General features: G+C 36.7%; 1 protein-coding gene across 2 annotated transcripts in view; it reads left to right on the top strand.

Moving 5' to 3' along the window:
* LOC306850188 (steroid hormone receptor ERR2-like) overlaps positions 1-27,211 on the top strand; it is an 89,515-nt gene that overhangs the window by 5,946 nt on the left and 56,358 nt on the right. For both annotated transcript variants that reach the window (XM_079385680.1, XM_079385679.1), the window contains exon 2: positions 20,015-20,436. In XM_079385680.1, coding sequence (XP_079241806.1) covers positions 20,028-20,436 — 409 coding nt within the window. In that variant the 5' untranslated portion in view covers positions 20,015-20,027. The remainder of the gene's footprint in view (positions 1-20,014; positions 20,437-27,211) is intronic.

Here is a 27,211-nt window from a genome sequence, read left to right as displayed (position 1 = left end):
ATCAGCTTACAGTAATTTGGTTTCAGAAAACATTACTCACACAGATCCATGGCTGTGGTCAGCCCACATATTCATGAGCTCTGGAGAGGGTTTCGATTCTCTCTGTGAGCCCTTCGCCGGCCAGCTGACCTTTGGCCAAAACGAGCACGCTTCTCGATTCCCCGCATGGTTTTTCAAACAAACACACAGGCTCTGGGTACCAGCGGGGGATTGTTTTTGGTGAGCGCAGAGCAGTGTTTTTACATGCACATGCAGCGCGTCACTCACCTGCGTTCTTTCCGTTGCGTGTTTATTATCGACACATGCTCTGCTGAGGGTCTTTGGTGCTCTATATTTGTCATCTGTGCACATATAATCCTGATTCACACTCTTACACCTTTCGAACCAGCTTGTTTTATGCATCAGAAGCTTGCATTGTAACAACTGTGTTTCAGGAGACAGTAGTAACTTCCGTGGAAGCTTTCCGTTGCACTGAAGGTTGTTTATAATAGAAAAAGGTTCTTTAGATTATCAGAAAAAAATGCTAACACTTTAGTATAGGGACCAATTCTCACTTTCTCACTAGTTGCTTATTAGCATGCCTATTATTAACATATTGGATGTTTATTAGTGCTTGTAAAGCACATATTCTGCATGAGCATATTCTACATCCCTAATTCTACCCAACACCCAAACTTAACAACTACCTTAAGTATTAATTAGGAATTTACTGAGGCAAAAGTCATAGTTAATGGCTTGTTAATAGTGAGAATTGGACCTTAAAATAAAGTGTGACTGAAAAAATTTAAAACTGTTTGCTTAAAGGTTCTTTGAGGAACCAAAATGGTTCTTCTATGGCATCGCTGTGAAAACACCCTATTGCAGAGTGTAGTGTGTAATGTAGCTGTCAGACATTAAAAGAATGGCAAATTTCTGAATAAAGCATGTGTAAATTGAGGCAGAAGGGTTGTGTTGTAGTGCGAGCGCTGTGGTCTCAGCGTGTCTTGACGGTAGGATCACTTGCAGTGCTCTCACACCCTGCGGCAGTGACCGAGCCGCCCGGTGTCGCCCATCCGTCTCCCACTTCTCACCGAGGTAACCTTGGCATCCTGGCCGCATCGTGACAGCAGGTTTAAAAATAAACCCAGCTCTGTTAGCGTGCTGAGGATAATGGCCCTCCAACGCATGCTGCATGGGGGGTCTCACGCGCACACACACACACACACACACACTCTCAGAGGAGACCACAGAGGAAGCAGTGATGCTATAGACAGCAGGGCTTGTCTGAAACAAATACTAACTTTAGCATGGCAGTTTTAGCATATTTACAAAGTTGCAGTCTTTTAAAAGTTAATTTGACCGTTTAAACCTTTTAAAAATAGAAAATGAACTTTTTGAAATCTACTGTTTAAGCGTTATCACAGCATTTATTTTGAATTAGTTTTTATTTGTATATTTTCAGTTTTGATCTCTTTTTAGTTTTAGTAATTTTTTTGTTTAATTTTTTTAAATTATTTGTCTACATAGTTTGTATTAATTGTAATTAATGAATGAATTAATTTTTATTTTACTTATGTTAGTAAATCAACTTAAATTTTTCTTTGGTAACTAGCTGAAAAAATAAGTTAGCTTTTTAAATATATGTATTTTTAGATAGATTCATTATATTTTAATACATTTCATTTTAGATGTTTTAAATGCATTTTCTATTTCAGTTAACATTTATTCAATTTTATTTTTATTTTATTTTATTTTTGTTGTTTTGTTTTAGTTTTAGTTAGCTGTAATAACCCTGGTCGCATGTAAAGCTGCGCATGCAACTGACTGCACATATGCATCTCACGTCACTAACGTGCGGCCCGTCCGCAGCACTTGCTCTCTATTCGCATCAATCCCACACACTGAGATTAAACGATCCGAGCGCCGTGTCCTGATTTGCTCGGTAATCAAATGTTGCGGGGGGAAAATGCTAAGTCCGCTAATTTACACTTTGGAGAGGAGGGGAGAAAAAACGTGAGGCCGAATGTCCGCGGGGCGGCACGCGGGCGTTTATCAGAGAATGGTATTGGTATTGAGCGGCCAGTCATTTGAAGGTTATGTTTCTGAGCAGTAATTGAAATGCAAAATAACATTAGGATCGATAGTTAGCTCTGTTTATTTATGAAATCAATATTGAAACGGTCTGTCACCATTGCGGCTCTGATTCCAGCTGGCAGCCAAACTTGAGTGTACCACGTCCAGAGACACAGTCATTGCCTGCACTGCAGGAGGCAGCGGAAGCGCCAGGAACTGGGTGGGATTTAGGAGAGGAAATGATGTCGCCGCAGGTGTGTGAGATGCACAGCGGTCTTTTAGGATTCTGTAGTTTGTGACTGGATCTTCTGCCCCTGTGCGTTCGGTTTGCATGCATAGCTGTTAACTAAACAAAAGTATTTTATGTAAAGGTTTGGGGTTGGAAGATTTTAAAGGTTTTTCAAAGAAGTTCCTTTTGCTCACCAAGGCTGTATATAGTTGATCAAAAATACAGTAAAAATATTATTTCAATGTAAAATAAAAAATGTTAATGTGAAACTGTAATTTATTTCTGTGATGCGCAGCTGTATTTTCAGCATCATTACTGCAGTCTTCAGTGTCACATGATCTTCAGAAATCATAATAATATACTGATTTACTGCTCAACAAACATTTCTGATTATTATCAATGTTGGAAACAGTTGTGCTGCACAATATTTTTGTGGAAACTGTGATACATTTTATTCTTCAGGATTCACAGATTAATAGAAAGTTCAAAAGAACAGCATTTATTTGAAATAGAAACCTTTTGTATTATAAATGTCTTTACTGCCACTTTGGTCAATTTAATGTGTCCTTGCTGAATAAAAACATGAATTTCCTTTATTTTTATTTAGTTTGTTAGTTTGTATTTTTTTTTTATCTTAGTGACCCCAAACTCTGAAAAGCTAGTTTACAGTGTGTTCAAATAGTTTCACCTGAAGAGTAAAACACTGTGACAAACACTGATCTGTTTGTTTAAGAAGCACAACGTGTCAAATTCTGACTCAACCAATGAAGTGAGTTTGGAAAAGCACAATTCACCTTTAGTATTTTAGTTATCTTAAATGGTGTTGATGGCGCAGTGGATAAGACACATGCCTTTGGTGTGAGAGACCCGGGTTCGAATCCACTGTGAGACACCAATGTGTCCCTGAGCAAGACACTTAACCCCCTAGTTGCTCCAGAGGCGTGCGACCTCTGACATATATAGCAATTGTAAGTCGCTTTGGATAAAAGCGTCAGCTAAATGAATAAATGTAAATGTGTTATTCTGATGTGTTGTTAGTTGTTCATCAAATCAAGGTAGAATATTCAGTGTTTGCATATTCACATGTGCAGTGCTTGACTGCACTCAACAGGATAGAAATAGTGAGAGCTAACAAGTGTTTTAGATCAGAGCTTCTGAAATGTTTTTGATTCAGGACTGTGTCACTCAACCGTTCCATGTTGACATCCGTCTAATATTACCAGCTGGTCTCAAAATACTGTTCACTGGACACACACGACCAAGCAAGGATTGAAGGTTGATATGTTTATTTTGCGATTCTAACTACACACAGTTTCATGTGCTTCTGTATTCAGACACACAGTCTTTGCTCGTCTCTGTCTGTGGGAAGGTGTTTTAATTTGCTGTGGAGGTGATGAGATCTGCGTCATGTAAATCAGGGTCCGTGAACTCTCTCAGATCATCAGAGGACTTTACAGTGGAAATCCGCTGCGTTCATGAAGGTGAGCCACAGTCAGATGACATGGAAAACCTCCTGCGCCAGTTTATTTGTGAGTCACCTGAGTTTGTCATGCGCTGCTCATTTGTAGTCCTGATTTTCCACACTGACCGAGTTGTGTTAGAGCTCATCGTGGTGCTTGAAGAAGCAGCTTTTCTGTAATAATTATTGTCATCTGGTGTCAGTATAAGAGAACTACACTTGTATTGATCGCTGAATAGTGTCATTAAAATTAATCAGACTGAATATATGATAAAATAACACAAAAGGCAAGATCATACAGTGGCTTTGGTGCTGATTCTGTTGGATTTGATGCAAAGCAGTGAACAGACAGACCACTGCAGTTCATCAGAGTACAGTAGTGCCAGTTTACAGAGATAATGACAGTTTATCAAAAAGCTATTAGTTTAAAACCTTTGATATTAACTTCTCTATATTAAAATATGACATGATTTTGTGCTTTAGTGACATTTACACAAAGACTACTACCGCAGCCAAACAAAGGTTATTTGAGCTAGTTATCTGGTAAAATAAGAAACACTTCATTAAACTGTCTGTTTTAATGAATCAGTTGATTCCGTTTGGTCATAGAAGTGTCATCATGTTAAGCTTACTTGCACATTATTATGCATTAGTGTATAGGTTCATATAAGTGAAAAGTCTTAAATATAATTCTTCTTTGTATTAAAAAAGTTGATTTCTGTATTTACTTAGTTAAACATGTTGAATCTATGATGTCTTTATTGTAATTTTAAGCCATTTCTGAGCATAAAACTGGCATTAGCATGAAAAAAAGAAAATCTATATATATAACTTTATCACTTAATAACTTTATCACCCAGCTTCACTACAAAACTCTTAAAATAAATGCTGAAACTGCAATAGAATGTCTAATAAATCATAATATTATGTATTTTGTTAGCTCAGAGTGCTTTCTCCCAAATTAATGGTCTTTAAAGAATGGTCTTTAAATATGATTTCCTCAGCATCCGCTGACGTGTGTGTTGTTTTTGCTTGCACGTGTCCGTTTCTCTGTCATGTTTGATGAGCTCAGATGCATTGCGTCAGCTGTAATTCACACACGTTACTGTAACACTGATGGACTTGTTTAGTGGCGCACGCATCAGCAGGACTGCGCTACGGTTCACATGTCATCTGATGTTTCTGTGTTACGCTTTAGGATTGTTATGGCATTGTGCAATTGCAGGGTTCATTTACAGAAGACAAGTTTGTGCAAGTAAATGTGTCAAGCCATGCACACACAGAATGACAGTCTTGTTCAGACGACGTGAGTGTCTTACATTAGGAGCATATTTGATTTGGCAGCTAATTATTTAGCAGAAAAATGAGGAATATGCATTATTTCTAGTGTAAAGAGGGAAAAAAGGGGAACGATTTAAAAAAAAAAAAAAACCTTCCCAAGTGTGCTCCACGCGAGGAATGAACTACTTTTTCATATGATGAAATGTTCAATTCAAGAGGGAGCTTTACCGTTGGGCTCACACACTTTTACATGTTAACTCTTTCCCTGCCTCACTCGTCACTCTGCCTGACTTTCACTCCTTTATTATACAGTATGCATGCACATTGCTTTGAGACTGCATATCTTGGGAAGCTACAAACTAAAGAAAGTACATTTAAAGCTATTCAAAAATATCTTTTTTATATAACCATCACATTATACTCTTTTTTTGTTGTAATAGATGTTTGTGTAACTCTCAAAACACCACTTTGGGGAAATATGGGGTAAAATAGATTAAATATTATAGCATTGTATTGCATTGTATTTAGATATTTTTGTCAACATTAGGCAGTTTTTTCCTGATGTTGTTTTTCCTACAATATCAAAATAATTTAGGGGAGAGATAAAAATTGTTTAATTTATTTTTAGTTATAGTATCATTTTATTTGATTTTGATATGTTATTATGTTATTAAGCTGTTATTTTATTTATTTACATTATATATTATGTACTGTATGTGTGTATTAATTCCAGGGAAAGAAATTCTTATTTTCTTTTTAGTTATGTTCTCATTTTGTTGTGCTATGTTATTTATTTATATTAAATTATATAAGCATTTCTATTTCATTTCCTTTTTCTTCCTAATTTAATATAGCACACACACACACACACACACGTACTCTGGTGACAAATAAGTATATATACCCATCATTTACTTTATAAGTCAGAAATATAATGATGAACAGCATCATTTTAACTGAATATTTATGCAAAGACTCAAAATAAATAAATGAATTGGTTTTATTTTTGATCCAGTTCATTGAAATGGATCGTCCAAATAAACCAATCTGCTAAAATGATGCAGTTTGGTGAAAGTTAAGAGCAGTTTACATCTATAAAGTGTGGCAAAAAACAGAGATGCTGCATTTTATCACTTTACGTTTGAAAATAGTCTTGTTAGTGGAAAAGCAATGCAGCTGAGTGTTGTTATCTTTAGTAAGTGGCTGTCAAACACTGCATATTTACATGGAATTATTGTGAGGCCAGTTTGGAGTTTGGTGTTCTTCCTTTGATTTGACTTTGATTTGAGCAAGCTGTCATTTCTGAGCATGAACTGGGTTTGCTAGGGCTGAAAGGCTAATGTCTGGCAGATGAGTGAGATGTTTCCAGTATATGTGGTGGAGGAGAGCACTAGTTACAAGTGTGTGTTTCTCCTCCTCCATATGCTGCGCTCAGGAAGGATGTGACGGGGATCGATGGATGCGATCTGTTTCTGTGGCGTACTAAAGGCTGGCCGTGAGCTCACAGTCTGGTGAAGGCCGCAAAGGCAATGCGAGGCAGACGGACTAAATTTAATCCTTGGCCCCGGAGTTTAATTGGGCCGGGCCGGTCTCTCCTCCTGCAGTAACCGGGCACCGTCACCCAATATCCATCATTCTCCCTCTCACCTTGTTTTCTTCACTCCTTCTCTTTTTTCTCCCTCCACGGCTCAAACTCTCGGTGTCTCATTCATTCAGTCAGGAGTCAGACTAGTTATTGAGATTGTTACTTGCCCTTTCACTGGCCCTAACCACAGGAACGGCTTTTTAATGCCAGGAAAAAATGGGTGGTGATTGTCATGAATTACTTTAAGCTTTTCTCCCACCCCAAAATGATGTATTTTGATGATGTAGGAAAAAATTACTTAATGTTTATAAAAAATGTATAAATAAATATACAGAGAATATTTATTTTATGCATATTTGTATGCATAATTATGTATTTTGAGAGTTACACAAATCTCTTTTGCAACAGAAAATAATACTAAACATTTCAGCTGTACTTGATGCATCACAATTTTCATTTTGATTTTACAAAAAAATCTAATATAAATCGGAAAGATGTTCTGTAGTGTGACATGCTACACTAATTTAAATTTTAAATGTTTTAAAAATCATTCTTGTAAAATTATTATGCATACAGATTTTATGATGTCATGTTGCTTGAGATTACATTAAACATTTGTACTTTGTGAAGTGAACCTTGTGATATGTGAAATTTTAAATCAGAAAGAAAAAGAAAAATATTTGAGAGAAATACAGAATTAATTTGCTTTTAAATAAATAAATAAATAACCAATATATAATCTAATTTAATATACTGTAAATAAAATATATTGTATGATCATATTAATTCATAAATATTTCTAAACAATATGAACATTAAGCTTTTCTTCCACTCAAACATAGTTTGATATCTATAATATATATATATAAATAAATATTTATAGAATATTTATTGTATGCATATCTATTTTTTATATGAAGTGAAGTGACATACTGCCAAGTATGGTGACCCATACTCGGAATTCGTGCTCTGCATTTAACCCATCCAACATGCACACACACACCGTGAACACACACACACCGTGCACACACACAGCAGTGAACACACACACACCGTGAACACACACCCGGAGCAGTGGGCAGCATTTATGCTGCGGCGCCCGGGGAGCAGTTGGGGGTTGGGGGCAGTTGGCTCAAGGGCACCTTTTTTATTTTTTTATTTAACCTTTATTTAACCAGGAAATAATCCCATTGAGATTCAGAATCTCTTTTTCAAGGGAGTCCTGGCCAAGACAGCAGAATAATAGTTCCATATTAACATATACATTAAAAACAAAAACAAAAAACATTTAACAGAAAAAAAGAACAATTTGCAATCCAACATCATCTCAACATAATTACCAGTTGCGCTCAGTAACACCACATGTGCATTTAGTACTCAGATAGTCCTTTATCCTAATTTTAAACTGTGTCATTGTTGGTAAATAGTCCAATTTTAGCTGGTTCTGCAATTTATACCAAGATAAAGGTGCAAAAACTTTAAAGGCACTTTCACCAAAGACAGTTCTCGTTCGTGGAATGTCATATATGATTTGCCCATATGATCGAAGATTACATTTCCTGAGGAAGTGACTTTAAGAGTCAGAAGAGAACATAGGTAAGTAGGCAGTTTATACAGTATGGCCTTAAAAAGAAAAGTATACCAGTGTTCCAGTCTGCGATTGTGCAAAGATAGCCAACCAACACTCTCGTACAGGCTACAGTGATGAGTACGAAAACTAGAATTAGTCGTGGTATCGAGGGTGGAGAGAGCGCTGGATTATATATGTATTTTGAGAGAGTTACACAAATCTGTGTTGCAGCAGAAAATAATACCAAACGTTTCAGTGGTACTTGATGCATCACCGCTTCATCATCGGTTATTTTAATTTTATGCTGTCAATAAAAAAACAAAAAAAACAAAAAAAAAAACAAGAGGTGATATGGAATTATTTGTAAGGATGAAGATCATTAATCAGAGAATCCTTGAGCTAGTATAGACAAAAAAGTGAGTAAAAATGAAATCAAAAAGTATGCTTTTACTTAAAATCACATACATTTCAACCTGTGTAAATTATGTGTATATTTATTACCCCCCCCCCCCCCCCTTTTGAAAATTAATTTGTCACACCACAAGACCGTTTAAAATTATCTAATATAGACAAAATGATTAGTAAAATTAAATCTACAACTTAGTTAAAGTCACATACATTTCAACCTGAAACTGATGGACATGTTATGTTTCTTTACGTTTGGAATAATTTCCCTGAATGCATTTGATCAGCTGAAGGAACCCATACTAACACAGCTGAGCTTCAGAAGAGACAGCACTGATGAGATAGGGTTAATTATATGGTTAAGGGCTTCATTTGCAGTAATGATGTTGAACACTTGAAGCGCGGTTGTTGATGTTTGAAAGGCGCAACCACGATCAGCAAGTGCTCTTCCTCTCTCTCTCTGTCCAGTTCTCATTGGCTGTGTTCCACCTCCTTAGTTCAGTCGCTCATAAATCCTTGTCAAATTCCTCCTTCGCTTTTTAACAAAGTGCTCGTCTTCACCTTTCCCCTTCTCTCTGTTTATCTCTACACTAATGAATGAGCGGCTCTCTAATGCGGCCCGAGATTAAAACGGCTCCCAGGGGCCTGAGCGAATGCTGCTTACACACACACGAGTGAACAGCCCCAGGGTCGGCCCGAGCCCCGTATTCCCTTGGTAGCTGTTAACCCGGGGCCTTTTTATGGGTAGACATTTCCAAGTGGCCCTCTGTGAGCTCTCGCTCCGCTCGCCCAGAGCCCTGGACGAACCCGGTTTCATTTGCATCCATGAAATAGAGCTCTGTTCACAAAAAAAAAAACTGTCCACTGCTTGGACATCAAATGCAGTATAAATTAAATATGTTTGTTAGTGGAGTAAACAGTGTTTCTGCATGAGCCCGGCGTGACGGGGAGGAGCACGAGAGCATGTCAGGAGTTAATTGAGTTCCTTTATCAGCCCATCAGCTGCGGCCCTCTGACCAATCTCCCCTCCACCCGCCGGGCATCTGATACCGTGTGTGTGTGTGTGTGTGTGTGTGTGTGACTGTCACAAACCCACTGACTCTATGACACTCAAATATGAAACTGCAGTAGAAGAATGCAGCTTTTAACTTCTACATATGCAAAAGTTCTTCTGCTCTCCATGGCTGCATTTGATCAAAAATACGGTAAAAATAGTGAAATATTATTTCAATTTAATTAAATATTATTTCAGTTTTCTATGTGAATATCTGTTCATTTATTTCTGTGATCTGCAGCTGTATTTTCTGCATCATTACTCCAGTCTTCAGTGTCACATGATCTTCAGAAATCATTCTAATATACTGATTTACTGATCAACAAACATTTCTGATTATTATCAATGTTGAACACAGTTGTGCTGCACAATATTTTTGTGGAAACTGTGATACATTTTATTTTTGGGATTCTTTGATGAATAGAAAGTTCAAAAGAACAGCATTTATTTGAAATATAAATCTTTGAATAAGAGGATCATTTGTGACACTGAAGAATAATTTAAAGATAAATTAAATAATTTAAATCCAGTGCAGTTGAAGACCTATTGCATTCAGGTTTTTTGCTGGGGAAGTATCTGTGCTTGGGTCTATAACTGCACTTTGTTTAGAATCATAAACTTCAGAGCAAAGCTGAGGGTTTCTGAGATCTTCAGTTAACTGGTGTCCAGCGCTGTGGCGGTAGTGCAATTCTATTACAGCGGCTGAAATTCTGTTAGTGTGAGCGTCTGGAATCAGATTAGGGCCGAACTGAACATGATGCTCGGGGGGGCTCCACTCAGCATGAATTTAAATGCCTTGACCGTGGACAAAAGCAGACGTGAGGGGATCGGCCCGAGGAAGTGAACGGGTACTTGACTCCACCTGACACAACAGGACGGGGTTATACTCATATCACTCTACAGCAGGGGTCTCCAACCTTTTTTACACCGCGGACCGGTTACGGTTTGAAAAAAAATCTTGCGGACCAAAAAAATCCGTTTTTTTTTACTTTCACTTTCTGCATGACTGAAGTTAATACATTCACCGGCATAACTATTGCGCAAAGTTTGCACGTTGCTTTTGTGATATCCATTGGTTCGCCTTCATGGTTTAAAACCATTTCCAGTATTGCGACGTAACTGCAACCCCCCATGCATATGCATCTTAAATGCTGAGATGCATGAAAGAGGAATCAAATCGGTATGCCGCGCTGTCTGAAACACGTCTCTATGCTTGTGCGCGCTGTACTGGCACACACCCGAAGCATAGAGACGTGTTTCAAACAGCACGGCATACCGATTTGATCAACTGCGATCCGTTTAAGCCCTAATAGCCTATATGACAGATCAGAGCAATCTTTTATTTACTAATTTAACATGAAATCATCAAATTGCTACTCGATATCAATTGCATACAACGAAAATACAGAATAATTAGAACAATCATTTACGCACAATAAATAACAGAGCGCCATATCTATACACATTTTCCCCAGAACTTTCTCGTGACCCGGTAGGAATTCTTCCACGGCCCGGTAGTGGGTCGCGACCCGGTGGTTGGGGACCTCTGCTCTACAGCACTGAACATGAAGGAATGGCAAGAATTCCTCCACTTTGCATGTTGTTAAATTATACTTCTACAGCAATGCTTTAGCAGTCATGCTTGCAACGTCAAAGTCACAGGTTCGATTCCCAGGGAATGCATGAGCTGATAAAATGTGTGCCTCGAATGCAATGCAAGTCACTTTAGATAAAAGTGTTTTTGTAAACGTAAAAAACACAGTTTCCTGCAGAGTTAGGAATCTACAGTAAACAGGAGAATTGTTGCTTTGTCAGAGATGAATGCGATGAGAAGGAAAGACAGATAAAATGATGTAAAGATTATAGATCAACTATTGTGTCGCTGTCTTTAGGTTCTTGCAATAAACCAAATGAATACCAGTGTAGTCCGATTCACTAAAGAATGACTCTTATGAACTGATTCATTTATTGAATCAGTCACAAACTCTCATGAATCACAACTCGTGAGTTATCAGGTTTAAATTAGTTTCTGTTTAAAACCTAACAAATGTATGATAAATAAATAATCATAGTTTATGATCATTTTAACATTTAATAATACATAATAATAAAAATCGAACTGTTAAAATATCTTAGAAACTGCATTTTATTAACTAACATTAACAAAGATAAATATCGTTACAAATGTATTGTTCTCTGTAAGTTCATTTTAGTCAGTGCATTAACTAATGTTAACTAATGAGATTTTATTTTAAAGTGTTACTGAGCTTTTAATAATAATTTAGAAAAAGTTGAGTTTTTTTTTTTTCTTTCTTTTTTTAAAACTAAAAGTGTTTTGAGGTCTTCCTTAAATGTGCTGGAAATCTTTAAGGAACTGCAATTGTTCAGTGGATTTAAAAAACTGGGCCCAGAATCATTTTGTTTCATGTTTATGAACAGTCAGGAGATATTTTAGTGCCAGATGTCATATTTTGTCATATTTGAATGCAGAGCTGGAGCTGTGGCAGCTGAAGAAAGTCTGCTGAACGCATGTTTTATATATGAACATAAAGCCATTCAGACATTTATGCAATTATGCTAAGTGTCACCTTCAGCGTGACCTTTGACCTGGGGTTAAGCTCCCCATGAAGTTTCGATATAAAGCCTAAATGGAATTGCCCTGTATGCCGCTGTTTCTAATATATGGCTGTTAATAAATGAAATGAATGTTCAGAAAGGTGCACATGCATTTATCTTTATTCAGCAGCTCTAAACAAACGCTAAAGGTTTGACTCGGAGAAGGAATTAATTCAATACAGTAACAGCCTCCTGCTTTTCACGAACTTGATTTGTCTTCTGCCAGGCCCATACTATAAATAAGAACATTGTTCTTAAATGACTAGACAAGCAAACAATATAATGTAAGGGACTTCATCTATATTTGTCCACATGCTGTTTTTTCATACATTTATTATCATCAATGCTGATTCAAGATGACAAACAACTGTCCAAAACGTTTGCCTCTTACAAGCCATATATATTTATTAGTGCTGTTAAACGATTAATTTCATCCAAAATAAAAGTTTTTGTTTGCATAATATATGTGTGTGTACTGTGTACATTTATTATGTAATTATTTTTTGCATATTTGTGACTAAAAGCCATTGTGTCATTGTGATGATGTTTTGTTTTGTTGCTTTACTGCAATAAATATTCCACATATTTCCACAAAGAAATATCCCAGATAAACAAATGATGGTTAATTTTCCAATGACACAAACATGTTTTCTTTAGTACGTCTGAACTGAATAAGCGTGTTACTTACACAAATCATTCTTACACTTCAGATGAAGTTTTTCCTCAAGTTACTGACTCACGAGCTTTATTGACTCACAAAAGGCGTCATACGTAGCACTTGGCGAGCTGCCGCTGATATCCGGCTGTAGTTTCTGCGCAGCGTTCAGGACACAGCCATCACACGCTCTCTGGCACAGGCCTTTTTTCCACAAGGTCAGTGTTTTAACAAGGAGCATTTTTTTATTATTTATTTTAGCCGTTAACCGTTCTATGAATTTCCAGAGGTGGTGGCACCTGCCGCAGCGTTGAATATACATGACACAAGAGGCAGTGAAATGCTGCAATGAGATTTAATTTGACACGTTGACCCCATCTCCATGGGCACGGGAAAACCGGGTGCGGAAAATAAGGTTGACCTTTGACCCCCGGCCTTGAAACCAGCTTCACCCGCACTTACAATTAAATCAGTCAGAGAAACAGACTGTTAAAGGAAGCCTACACTCTCGCTGCTTTTTTTAATCTAAATGCAGCCATGCAGTTTCGCCAAGTCACGCTACTCGCTTACATTTTAGAGTTTGCATTTTTATTTTTTCAATTATGATTGTTTTCACTCATTTCTCATTTTCATGTAGTTTAAAGTCCCCGTTGGGTGTTAGTATCAATATGTTAGACTTAAGGTTATTTACAAGCCAGTGTGCTCCAAAACAGTGATATATAAACAAAACTCTATTGGCTATTTAAAAAAGGGGGCGGGGCTGTTCGATATCTCCCGCCCTGTCTTCCTGTTTCAGTTGAAATTACGTCAGCACGTAGAAATAATTACAAATAATGCTGCGTGTTTCAAGGCACTTCAATGCACCTTTAGCTTGAGGTACTACAGTAGCTATTACTAAAACTAATATAAAAAAAAAAAAAAAAATTGAATAAAATATATAGATAATAATAAAAACGTCCTAAAACTAAAGTAAAAAAAATAAATAAATAATAAAAATATGAATATTTTTATTATATTAACATATGTTATAAATTATATCCAATTATAGTGAATATTATATTATGTTATATTAATAGAAATTATAATACTATCGTAAAAGTACTAAGTACTAAAATAAGGTTGGCAGTAGGGCTGGGTTTTGACACAAATTTCTCGATTCGGTTTGATTCTCATTCACAAGCTTGCAATTTGATTTGCTTCGATTCAATATCGATTATTTTGGATATATATCAGGTATAGTACATGCCAAATTTTCATTAATACTGAAGGTTAAAATTTACTGATTTGTAGGCTATACAACTGCTTAAATTACACTTAATTAAGGTTTTATAATAAAGTTACAATTACATAATAAGATATATACTTCAATTCGTATATATATACTTAATTTTTTTTATATATATATATAAACATTTAAATGGTGTCTGTCATAAAATCTTGACTTATTTATTCAAACATAAATGAAACATTGACAGTAAAAACTATAATGAATATATTATATGGTGCATATATTTAGCAAAATGCCCTTCTCTTTCAGACTAATGGGTTTATGGTCACCAAACGTGTTTTTTTCTGAGGTAAATGTGACGTTACGGGACATATTGTTTCCAAGATATTATATTGACATCTTTGCATGGCTGAAACACAGATTGAGTGATTACATGAGACAGGATGTAAAGTTGTACTCTTTCTTTTTACTTACCTTTGGATGTTTAGTCATGTTTATTTTGTGCTGTAACTGGTAACTGGAGATGATCAGTTCACGTGCGCCTCGCGTTGCCGTGTCTGTGGAACTGAGGCGATCTGTCACTCCACATTAGCAGCGCTAAAAAACGGCATTTATTGTTTGAAGATTGCAAAACAATGTGCAGAAATCTGAGACTTTGTTTCATATTAAAAGTACCAAAGCATAATGCTTATTGCAATTTATTGGATGGAAGGTGCACTTTAAATTTCCGTCCATTAACTGAAAACAGGCTTGACTAATCGATTCTTGGGATTTAAGAATCGATATCGTTTCGTAAAAATGAGAATCGATTAAAATCGAGATATGATTTTTTTTTTACCCAGCCCTAGTTTGCAGTGTAATGGTTAGACTGACATGCAGGGCTGGTCGTCTGTCAGAGTTTTGGCCTGATGACATGATTTGTATGGGATCAAGGAAAGCTCAGGTTTATTAATGCTAGCAAATCCATTGGACTCCTGGCCCTGGACTCAACAGCTAAAAAAGCTGAATGTAACCCCATCATGACCCCTGCTACACTCTGTAATGTTAATTATTTATAGGCCGGAGTCAAATAAATAAGGCTCTGTCTATTTCAGATGCTTGTGTTCAATTTGCTGCATGTTTGTGATGTCTAAATGTGAAGCATTCAGAAGATGGAATTTATTCCACCAGAATCCTGCTATAACAGCACAGTTATAATCCATTATATTTATCTATTCGTTGTCAGCAGTGTTGGGGGTAACGTATTACAAGTAACGCGAGTTACGTAATGATATTACTTTTTTCAAGTAACTAGTAAAGTAACGCATTACTTTTTAGTTTACAAGAAAATATTTTTTCAAAAAGAAATATTCTTTTTCAAAAAAACGCCAGTTACTTTTTTCCCATTTATTGACTGACAGTGCGCTGTGTGAAAATGCTGTTACTGTATTTCTAGACTAAATGTGAATGTGCATTAATTCATCCCACTCGCAAAAAACATCAAAATGAATCAAAACAGTGAAATGCAAGCTCAGGATATTTATTTATTTAGTCATTTAGCAGACGCTTTTATCCAAAGCGACTTACAAATGAGGACATAAGAAGCAATCAAAACCAACAAAAGAGCAACAACGTGCAAGTGCTATTACAAGTCTTGGTTAGCCTAACACAGTACAGATAATTATTATTATTATTGTTATTTTTTAATAAAAAGACATAGATAAAATACAATTAGAATAGATAGTGCTAGAGTTAGAGGGTCAAGTAAAGATGGAACAGATGAGTTTTTAGCCGTTTCTTGAAGATGGGTAAGGATTCGGCAGATCGAATCGAGTTGGGCAGGTCATTCCACCAGATGGGAACAGTTAATGAAAAAGTCCTTGAAAGTGTTTTTCTGTGTCTTTGGGATGGTACAATAATGCGTCGTTCACTTGAAGAACGCAAGCTTCTAGAGGGCACATAAGTCTGAAGTAAAGAATTTAGGTAAAGGGGTGCAGAGCCAGTGGTGGTTCTGTAGGCAAACATTAATGCCTTGAATTTAATGCGAGCAGCTATTGGTAGCCAGTGCAAATTGATGAACAGAGGCGTGACGTGCGTTCTTTTCGGCTCATTAAAGATTAATCTTGCAGCGGCATTTTGGATTAATTGTAGAGGTTTAATAGAATTGGCTGGAAGACCTGCCAAGAGAGCATTGCAATAGTCAAGTCTGGACAGAACAAGAGCCTGAACAAGGAGTTGTGTTGCATATTCCGAGAGAAAGGGCCTGATCTTCTTAATATTATATAATGCAAATCTGCAGGACCGGGCAGTTTTAACAATGTGGTCTGAGAAATTCAGCTTATCATCAATCACAACTCCAAGGTTTCTGGCTGTTTTTGAAGGAGTTATGGTAGATGAGCCTAACTGGAAGCTGAGATTGTGATGAAGCGATGGGTTAGCTGAAACTACAAGCAGTTCTGTCTTAGCTAGGTTAAGTTGAAGGTGATGGTCCATCATCCAGCAAGAAATGTCTGTTAGACACGCAGAGATGCGAGTAGCTATCGTCGGATCATCAGGATGGAATGAGAGGTAGAGTTGAGTGTCATCAGCATAGCAGTGATATGAAAAGCCATGTTTCTGAATGACAGAACCTAGTGATGCCATGTAGACAGAAAAGAGAAGTGGTCCAAGAACTGAGCCCTGAGGCACCCCAATATGAATATGACGCAAACCTGCAATAATTAAATATGTTAAACAATACAAATGTATCTAATCCCATTTTATTAACCAAAGTCTTTGCTGCTGACCTTTGATGACCAGTTCAACCATACTAATAAGCAAAAATGACTTTAGATAAACTAACAATTGTGCTTCATTGTTTTTTTTATTGCTGAAGAGTGTTGAACTTTCTTCTCCTGCGTTCTACTGTACAGACGGGAATTTCCTTTTCCTTCAGCCTGAGGCTTATTCATGACACTTTTTGGTGTGAAAGGGCTTTTACATTTGCTATGATTAGAACTTCTTGTATTAAAAACAATCAAGCCCTGCTCATATTTAAAAAGTAACGCAAAAGTAACGTAACGCATTACTTTCCATAAAAAGTAGCTAAGAAACGCAATTAGTTACTTTTTTTAGGGAGTAACGCAACATTGTAATGCATTCGTTTTAAAAGTAACTTTACCCAACACTGGTTGTCACACGTGTTTTATTTTTGGTAACAATTATTTATGAAACTTTATATTTAACTTTATAAACTTTCATTATAATGCATTGAATCTATGTAGGGCTGGGCGATATATCATAGTAAAAAAACAACAGTAAAAATGAAGAAAAATCACTCACAGTTCTTGAATGGAAAACATTCAGATAATCTTAAATACTGAAAGCACTCTTTGTTTGTTATGTTTCTGTGCTCCTCTTTATTATTTGCTACTTGCTTGTATGTTTTGAAGTTATATTAGTTCAAAATTCTTAACATATGTACAACTGTTTTAATAATTTTTTATTTGTAATTATTTTAAATGTTTACTTATGTATGGATATGTAAATGTAAGGATTTTAAAATTCTCAAGTCGGTAAACTAATTAATTAATAAGGGGGGTAAAAGTAGATCAACAATCGTTCTGGAATCGGATCGTGACTCCCAGAATCGGATCGGATCGTGAGGTGACTAAAGATCCCCACCCCTAAAATCTATATAATATGTTATACATAAAGGCTTCAAGTGTAGCTGAACCTTCTTCTGATTCTTGCAGCTTCAAATGATTTTCAGCAGATTTCTCTGGTATTGATATGCCATTTGTGACAATATTGGACAGTTTTGATTTGCAACGACAATCGTAACATCTATAAGCATGAAGATAAATATTCAGATGTCTTGAAAGTGAGAGATGTTAGTGTTTATGTTAGATATCCTTGATGCCGCACCCTTCACCATTCACTGACACTTGAACAGTATGTGAATCTATTTGATTGTTCTACATTCAACGGATTCATTAGATGATATTGTTTGATTTTTTTTCCTCAAGTTTGCATTTTATACAGGAAAAAAAATAATAATATGGGTTTTAAAAGTGCAGTGCTAAAAATTTAATTTTTAAGGACCATATTCAAATTGAAGCCTTTTTTTAGGGCTGCACAATTAATCGTATTTTAATCACAATCATGATTTCTGCTTTTCTCGATTAAGCATAATTGCCTCTGATTTTGGACTAGTTATTTATCCTGGAAACATTGTTTTCATTTGGCATTACCATAATCTTGCATTGGTAACAAGCCTCCACTATATCTTTAATGCTTGGGGTTGCCAGATGTCAAGAGTCTAAATCCACCAAAGAGATCTTTTCTCTTAAATCGATACTTTTCCTGCCCAGTGGTTTACTTAATCTTCTCAACCTGGCAACCATTGACACACACTCTCTCTACATTACAAACATGTAAGTTGGAGTCTATTGCGATATTCTGCTCAAACGAAAGTCTGATACAGCCAGTCTGTTTTCTTTCACACGGCCGTTTGCATTGTTTGCTGCGGCTATCTGCAATCAGTCCCTCACCGATGAACTGTAATAAATCCAAACATGGGTCTTGACTGTTGTTTGCGATTGTGGTTACTGTATAAATGCAGTTATGTAACCTCTCTGCCACAATACAGAGTTTTTGTTGTTGTTGCTTTAATTGAAAGAAAAGAAAAACATATTGTGTAATTAGTTTTAGGAATTTCATAATTCAGGTTTTCATAATATTTTACTGGTTTTTAAATAAACACACACATATATATATATATATATATATATATATATATATATCGCATTCTGGGTCCATTTCAGACCTGAAGAATCGTTATTTTATAAAAAAGTCATAACTTATTTTTTTTTTACTAAAACCATATTGTATCTGATCAGCAACTTATTATTAATGAGTGACTGTGAATTTTATGTCACTGTTATTACTGCATTTACCCCCTTTTTATTAATTAAAAAACTGAAATAGATTATTATTATTATTATTATTATTATTACATATATCTTTGTAGATGATACCGGGTCCAAAATGATTTTTGTTACACATTTTTGTTTAAATAGTTACATCTCTTGAACAAACAAATTAATGAATGAACAAACAAACAAATAAATGATGCTGTGTATTTTGAGGGTCCTTTGCAATTTGCAAAGTTTCATTCCCTTATTTATTTATTTATTATTTTTTAAATGCATCTCTTCTGGATCAAAATGGAAGAGCTATTATGGTTAAATAACTATTTCTACCTGATTTAACCTATATATATGTATTTTGTTGGTATAAATTGATGCATATGGGATCAGTGATGTTAAATAGTATTTTAGACTTGAGTAAAACCAGTTCTGTCATGACTACTCTCGGAGGGATTGGCATGATAATGTACATGACAATGTTAATGTGTTTGGTCTTGGCGGAATAGCTCTGCAACGCTGCTGCTGCTGCGGCAGAGCAAGTACCGAGACTTTGCTATTGCCAATACATCCACAATTTGCTGTTATGAGCATGTAAGAAATACTGCTGCTGCACATAATAACATACATGAAATAACCCCCATATAGCATACATGAATCTCCTCTCAGATCTATACAGGTGGAGCTGGGGAAGGTGTAAGTTTTCTGAAGCAATCACTAGTATTTGAATGTTGAGCAGCGAGCTCATTGGCTACTGATACAAGAGAGAACCAATCAGCTGTGCCATTTGATGATGTCATTATGTCAGATTGAGTTAGACCTATCCGACTGCGCCATCTACAGTGTCATACCAGAACTTTGTATTTAATTGTGATGTTATGTTGATGTTCTCCTGATTTGATTTGCTTATGCGATTGCAATAATTTAAAAATAATAAAAATATACAGCGCTTATCCATTTGCGTCCACATCTCACGCCGCTGTGTGTGTTTCAGGCTGCTGAACAGGATGGCTGCTGAGGAGAGGCACATGACGTCCAGCTGTGGCTCCTACATTAAGACAGAGCCCTCCAGTCCGTCCTCTCTGGTGGACACGGCCAGCCACCCCAGTCCCGGCGCGCATTCGGATGCCAGCGGCGGCTACGCTAGCGCCATCAACAGCCACTCCAACGGCCTGGACTCTCCACCCATGTTCACGGCGGGCGGGCCTCTGAGTGCGGCGGGGAGCGCCTGCCGCAAACGCTACGAGGACTGTTCCAGCACGTTACTGGAGGACCCCGGCTCCATTAAGTGCGAATACATGCTCAACTCCATCCCAAAACGCCTGTGCCTCGTGTGCGGAGACATCGCGTCGGGGTATCACTACGGCGTGGCCTCCTGTGAAGCCTGCAAGGCCTTCTTCAAGAGAACAATACAAGGTATTTCATGTGCGTGTTCTGCTTTATACACACTACAGGTTTTGAATGACTTGAGATTGTTTTAATGTTTTTGAAAGAAGTGTCACTGAGGCTGCTTTTAATTGATAAAAAAATGCAGTAAAATTGTGAAATATTTTTACAATTTAAAATAGCTGTTTTCTAAGTGAATACATGTTAAAATTTTATTTATTTCTGTGATCAAAGCTGAATTTTCTCCAGTCTTCAGTGTCACATGATCCTTCAGAAATCATTCTAATATGCTGATTTGTGCCTCTTCATATTTTTGTGGAAACTGTGATGGAGTAAGATTACATTTTTAAAAAAGGTAGAAAGAAATGAGCACTTTTATTCCTCAAGGATGCATTAAATTGGTCAAAAGTGACAGTAAAGACATTTGTTGTAACAAATGTAACAAAATACTTCTGTTTCAATTAAATGCTGTTATTTTGAACATTCTATTCATCTGTGAATCCTGAAAAATAAAATGAAGCACATTTACCACAAAAATATTTGGCAGCACAACTGTTTTCATCAGTTCTTGAGAAGTAAATCAGTATATTAGAATGATTTCTGAAGGATCATGTGACACAGAAGACTGGAGTAATGATGCTGAAAATACAGCTTTAATCTCAGCAATAAATTGCATGTTAATAGGTATTCACATAGAAAACAGCTATTTTAACCTATAATAATATTTATCAGTTTTACTGTATTTTTCATCATATAAATGCAGCCTTGGTGAGGAAATTTGTGCTCCAGATATGAATAAAACACAGTAGTCAAGTCAAGTTTATCTTTGTATAGTTCTTTCCGAAGCAGCTTAACAGAAAATGTTTGTATCAGTGTTTCATTCTCTATCAGTAGTGAGCGCAAAGATTACATTTACATTTACATTTATGCATTTAGCAGACGCTTTTATCCAAAGCGACTTACATTGCATTCAAGTTACAGTTTTTACATTTTATCAGCTCTCACTTTATCAAGATCACTCATTTTTTCATATAAAGCAAACTTTCAGACATACTGTATGTCACTATAAACTTATTTCATCACATGATCTGAGAATGAGAAACATTGAACCATGCATGGCAAACTGTCAATAAAAAGACAATGTGCATATTGACATTATCATGACATGGACATGGAGATGTATGGTGTGGCGGCAGCAGTGATGTTACAGTAATCAATCCAGTTGATCGCCTATAAGAGGTTTACTGTTACAGAGACATATGATAAGATGACCACACTGACCAGAAGACAGCAAGAGCGGATGAAATAGCCATCTTTACATCACTGTCTCTTCTCACTACAGCACAGGAGAAATGGATAAACCAAAAGGTTTCACACTGACTAATGGTACAAAATCTGGTCCACATTGTGTCTCATTTTGGCCGAAAGCAAAATGAGGCGATCTGACTGATATGTAATATAAGTGATCACAGTTAGGCTTGTTTTTTCATGTTGTTTAGGGGCAGGTTGACCAAAAAAACAAAAAAAAACTATTCAAGACCTGTGTGGTCTCAAAAAAAACAAAAAAAAATGCTTGAAAAAATGAAATCACAAAATGTAATTTTGGCTAAAAGATTTCCACCAAAAGACCATTTTAAGTCATTATTGTGTTAAATAGATAAACATTACAAAAACGTAGCTTTAGAAATAAATATTTTGATTCTACATAGAAAAAATGGGTATTGAAATATGAATAATTTTATTTATTATTTTTATTTGTTATTAATTTATTTTTAATGAAATTATACTCTAAAAATGGAACTAAAAGCCAGTAGGTGGCAGCAAGTCACTGTCTTAATGAGTGAGACATTGAATCATTCACTCAACTGATTTGTTTAAACATCTTCAACTTTCAGATTCATTCGGAAACAAAGCAAGTGACTGTCTTTATGAACAGGGCTCCAGACAAAAAAATCGAGTAAGGAGCCATTGGCTCCTATAAAAGAAAAACTTAGGCGCCAAATTATTTTTTTAGGTGCCACAGAATAAAAGTGGTTTATTTTATTATTATCATTTTATTTTTTCCCCCTATTTTAACATTTCAATCATTTTGTCATGTGTTTATGTCTTATCTTTTCTAGGCTTTATCAGCATTTTAATCCATCTTGTAGATGATCAGGTCGACCGGGGGACTAAGGTTCACTTAAAGTGTGAATTAAATGTCTTTTACAACTTGAAATATACAGTCACAAAGAATTGTTCGTTACACAGAATCTGTACCAATATCATGGACCATAAGCATCACTTGGCAACTGAGTGCAGTGCATCCTATAAATGTTGTCACGTCTTTCACACATTCAGTCTGTTTTTCTTCATTAGTAAAATGCAATTTTATAGGAGGAGCTGAATCATGTACAACAGAATAAGTAAAAATATTAATATGCAACAGCGCATGAATATAGCAAAACGCTCCTCTTTATAGTTATTTTTCTAGCTGACTGATGAGTTTATGGACACTGAGTGGTTATTCTGAGGTAAATGTATTACAATGCAATGTTTACAAGCTTTATACATTTCCTCAGTTTGAAACAATGAGCTTTTACATAAAACAGTTCAGTAAGTTGTACTATAGGCTTTCTTATTGCCTACCTTTTGATCATGTTCATTTCATACTATAGTAGTAAATCGAAATATATAATGGGTTCACTTGCTGCTTTAACTGAGGTGCTAAAGAGATCGCGCCTGAGCATTAAGTGGATACTCTCCGCTCGCGCGATCCGGACGCATACACGGACCGTGTGGACGCGGGGTACTGGTGTTTATATTACCCAAAGTGTGCGCTTGTGGTCCGCATTAAAGAGCACCCAAACCGCATCATTTGAATTTCGTAGCATTTTAAAGCTGATACTTTGTTTATTAAAAAGTAAGACAGCACAAAGCTTTTTGCGATTACTGGATGGCAAGTGCGCTTCAAATAACAGGAAGTCCATGCATTAACAGAACACAGCATATAGACTAAGATCTCGATAAGAAGATCGACCGGACAAGTGTAAATGCATCTGGTTGTTGAAACCACATATGGTAATTTTACTCCTCCCATAATATTAAAATAATAGACGTGTGAGAGCGTTTTATAGGCTATATGGCATGTTATAGTCAGATATGACAGCGCAATGCAGCAAGCATCACCGCGGATGAGTAGCGGAGTATTTCTTCAGCAAGCGACGCGCAAACTGAATGAACCTGAAAGTAAGCCGCAGACGCTCAACACACAATCTTCTTCATTAAAAGTAGCGAGACTAGCCTATCTTTCCAGTGCTGATGCCGCGCGCTCTCTTGATATTGAAATTAGCTGATAATTAATAAAATTATCCATTGCTTTCATTGACGTGAACTCCGTTATATTTGCATATGAAGCGGGAATTGAAGAACGGATTTATATCCGTTTTGCGAAGACACATTTATGTGGCCAAGTGTAAATGGGGAAATGTTTTAACAAATCATATAGATATCCGATCAGAGAAAATGCATGAAGTGAGCAGGTGTAAACAGGCCCTTTCAGGTCTCTCTCACTGCGTTCAGCAGACTGTGTGCGGCAGAGACGAGGACTGTTTGAAACTCTTTTCAGTAAAACTTTGATGCGCATCGTCTTCTGTAAGTTTAATACGTGAACATAACAAAAGATGTGAGCGCAAAACAATCGGGAAAAAAGTCCTTTCATGCAAATTATATATAGTCGCCAGTGGCGACCTCAGCAAGAACTTCACTCGCAAATTAATATTTTTAGTCGCAGTTTGGAGCCCTGATGAATGAGTCACTGAATCATTAACTCATTCATTCAGTAACAAAACTAGAGACTCACAACAGTTCGGCTGTGGCTTTGATTGGAACTACGTTTATTTTTGTAAAAAAAATAAAAAAAAGTAAAAACCATTTGACAAAGCTATTGGCAATACTAAATTAAAATACAGAAAATCATGGGGTTAGATAATGCTGTTAAAACCTACAGACAGATCCGATGTTTTCTGTGGAGTCCTGTGAGCGTTTTAAGCTGAGTGCTGAGCGAGTTGAGCGCGGTAATGCAGAGATTTCTGTGGTGCATTGTTCAGGTCAGAACAGACATGCAGCATCACACTGTCAGATTGGATTGGCACAGACAAGAGGAGCAGTGTGTTCTGAACCAGATACTAATCACATGGACTGTGTGTGTGTGTGTGTGTGTGTGCAAAGCACTGCTCTGCTTTCATAGACCTTCAACAACATGCAAGGAGAAATCCCACTCATCAAGAGAGTTACTGTATTTCTTCTTGTAATTTCTTCATTCATTAATCCATTAATTGCATAAAACCCCACATTTCCCAATGCTCTCAAGACATATTTGGCACACATGCCTAAACACACGAATGCGTTAATGAAGTATCTGAGGTTTAACTCGCGTATAGGACACACTGTTCTAAATGGAAATACTCCCATGAAGTATAACATTTACAGATAAGGATATTATTGTTGGCCAAGTGATTAGTTGTAAACCCTTTAAAACTAATTTCTAAATGATCAAACTTTGTTGTTAAACACTCAGTCTCCTCCATGTCTTCTGATAGATAGTTTAGTGTTTTATCCAGTAAAAGCTCTTTTAGTGTAATTGTAGAAACGTCCAGCTTCAGCTGCTGCTTCAGTGTCTTTTTCTGTCAAATCTTGACTGATTTTGATCAAGTTAACGTCAGAATAACTGCAGTCATATCTCCAGATGAACTCTTACTGGACTGAAGCAGCTCAGCTTTACTTGATTCTCCATCAATCATTTTCTAGAAAAATCAGTGCGTCTCAAATCTGATCATCAGGATCTTTTGAGGAACGTTTGTTTCCAGAAGCTTTACTTTCTCTGTTCCTCAGCGGAGGAATGATCTTCATCTCACATCTTCTGAGGAGCGATTATTTCTTCATCTCTCAATCAGCATCGGACTGCATTGCATTATATGTTTGGATCATTTCAATCTCATCTTACTAAGACATATTATTGGAGATATAGAACGATGACTGATATTTAGATCATTTTATGTCAGTATCTGCTCTACTGTTATAAAGATCTCAGTGATTTACAGTACAATGCATCAGAATTTCTTCATATAAATATCAGCATATATGCAGCAAATTGCATATTTTTGTTCAGCTTGAGTCTCTGAATAAAACTGAGCTGTTTTTTTCCTCCATATTGTCACTATATCAGACTATATGAGCCATAAAAGTCTGATGGATCAAATATGCAATCTTTTTTGTTTTAAATATTTTATCTAAAGTTTCTGTCCCAAAAAAACTAAATAAAAAATTCTAGACTATTATTTCATACAGTATGTCAGGCTTTTCAGGGTTAAATCTAAACTGTATTTATGCATCTTCCACATAAGGCATTATGAATCACTGCGGAGACAAACATGACTGCACTCTCAAAGCACTCATGACCGTCAGGTGTTTAAACACACACTCGTTGATATTGGCTGCGTTGTATCGGCTTTAAACAGTCTATGTACCTTTAGTGAATCAAACAATCGCAGTGTCCAAAAATCTCCACTGTTGGCGTAACACGCGTCCCTCAATCACATATTTAGAGTCCGGCTTTAAACACAGAGACGCACAAAAGCATCTGTGGTGAGACACTTGAACAAACGAGCGCTTTGAGTAGAACGAGGAGCCGGACAATTAAGAGGAGGAGAGTTACACGCCGCGACTCAGACGTCTCGTCCCCCTCCTCACTTTGTATTGTCAGATGGCAATTTCCCCCTCTATCGCTGTGTTCTTCTTCTTGGAGCGCTGCCTGTAATGGAGCTAATCTAGAGCCGTTTGTCCAAGCCACAGAAGTTTTGTCAATAACAATCAGCGTTCAGCAGGAGTAATTAAGGCCGAGGCTTTTCATTAGGCTGGGGGGAGGGGCTCGTCTCCGGGGACGGCCGGTGCAATTAGAAACGCAGGCACGCGTCGCCGGGTAATTTCAGCCACGGCCAGGAAGGAGGGGAAGAAACCCAAGACTTTCTTTAGATTGAAGAGGACTGGTTTTTGTCTCGTGCACGAGTGGGACGACTAATGGCATAATAAGCAGACGCACGGCTCGGGATGAGCGAGGGAGGATTTTAGGCAGAAAGAGACAAGTGGAAGAAAGAGGGCAGGTTGAGATCATGAAGAATAGGGCAGACGAGGAGCTTCTGACTGAAGAGATGAGACGAGGCACGAGAGATGAGGATCAGACGTGATTTAGAAAGTAAATAACAGGGAGAGTGATCCAACAGCCACAAACTTCTGAACATGTCAGAAAACAGAACAAGTGTCTGTATAATAAATACTGTGTACTGTATGATTAAAATGGAAACACAGGTCTAAAAAAGTATCTCAAACATACTAATACCGAGTTGAATAATCGCTATTGATCAATAAATTAAATCCGAACCAAATTTCCTTACAGTCTTGCATCGCTAAATGAACAATGAACTGCAGCAATTTTAGTCCATATACTTTATAGTAATAAAACAATTATCACAAATGTAACAAGTCTAAGCAAAGCAATTATGCATGTTTATATATTTCAGTATTGCCTACAGGCATTTAATGTCTAATCTTTCAGTTCTTTGTTGAAAGCAAGCAAGTGTTTTGTAAATTGTAGAGTTAGTTTTTCTTGTTTGAATAGACATTGAGTGCATTTACATGCATAACCCCATTACGTTTAATGAGTTGACAACGTGTGTAGTTATGTGAACACATTAACACGCTTTATTTTTTCAATGCAAGGTGTGCTGAAAAATAAACTGATCGACACAGCTAGATTTTTGCCCATTAC

The sequence above is a fragment of the Barbus barbus genome, assembly GCF_936440315.1.
Source record: "Barbus barbus genome assembly, chromosome: 30".
Taxonomy (NCBI): Eukaryota; Metazoa; Chordata; class Actinopteri; order Cypriniformes; family Cyprinidae; genus Barbus; species Barbus barbus.
Note: the sequence above shows the minus strand (reverse complement) of the source record. Positions and strands in the feature narration are given on the sequence as shown.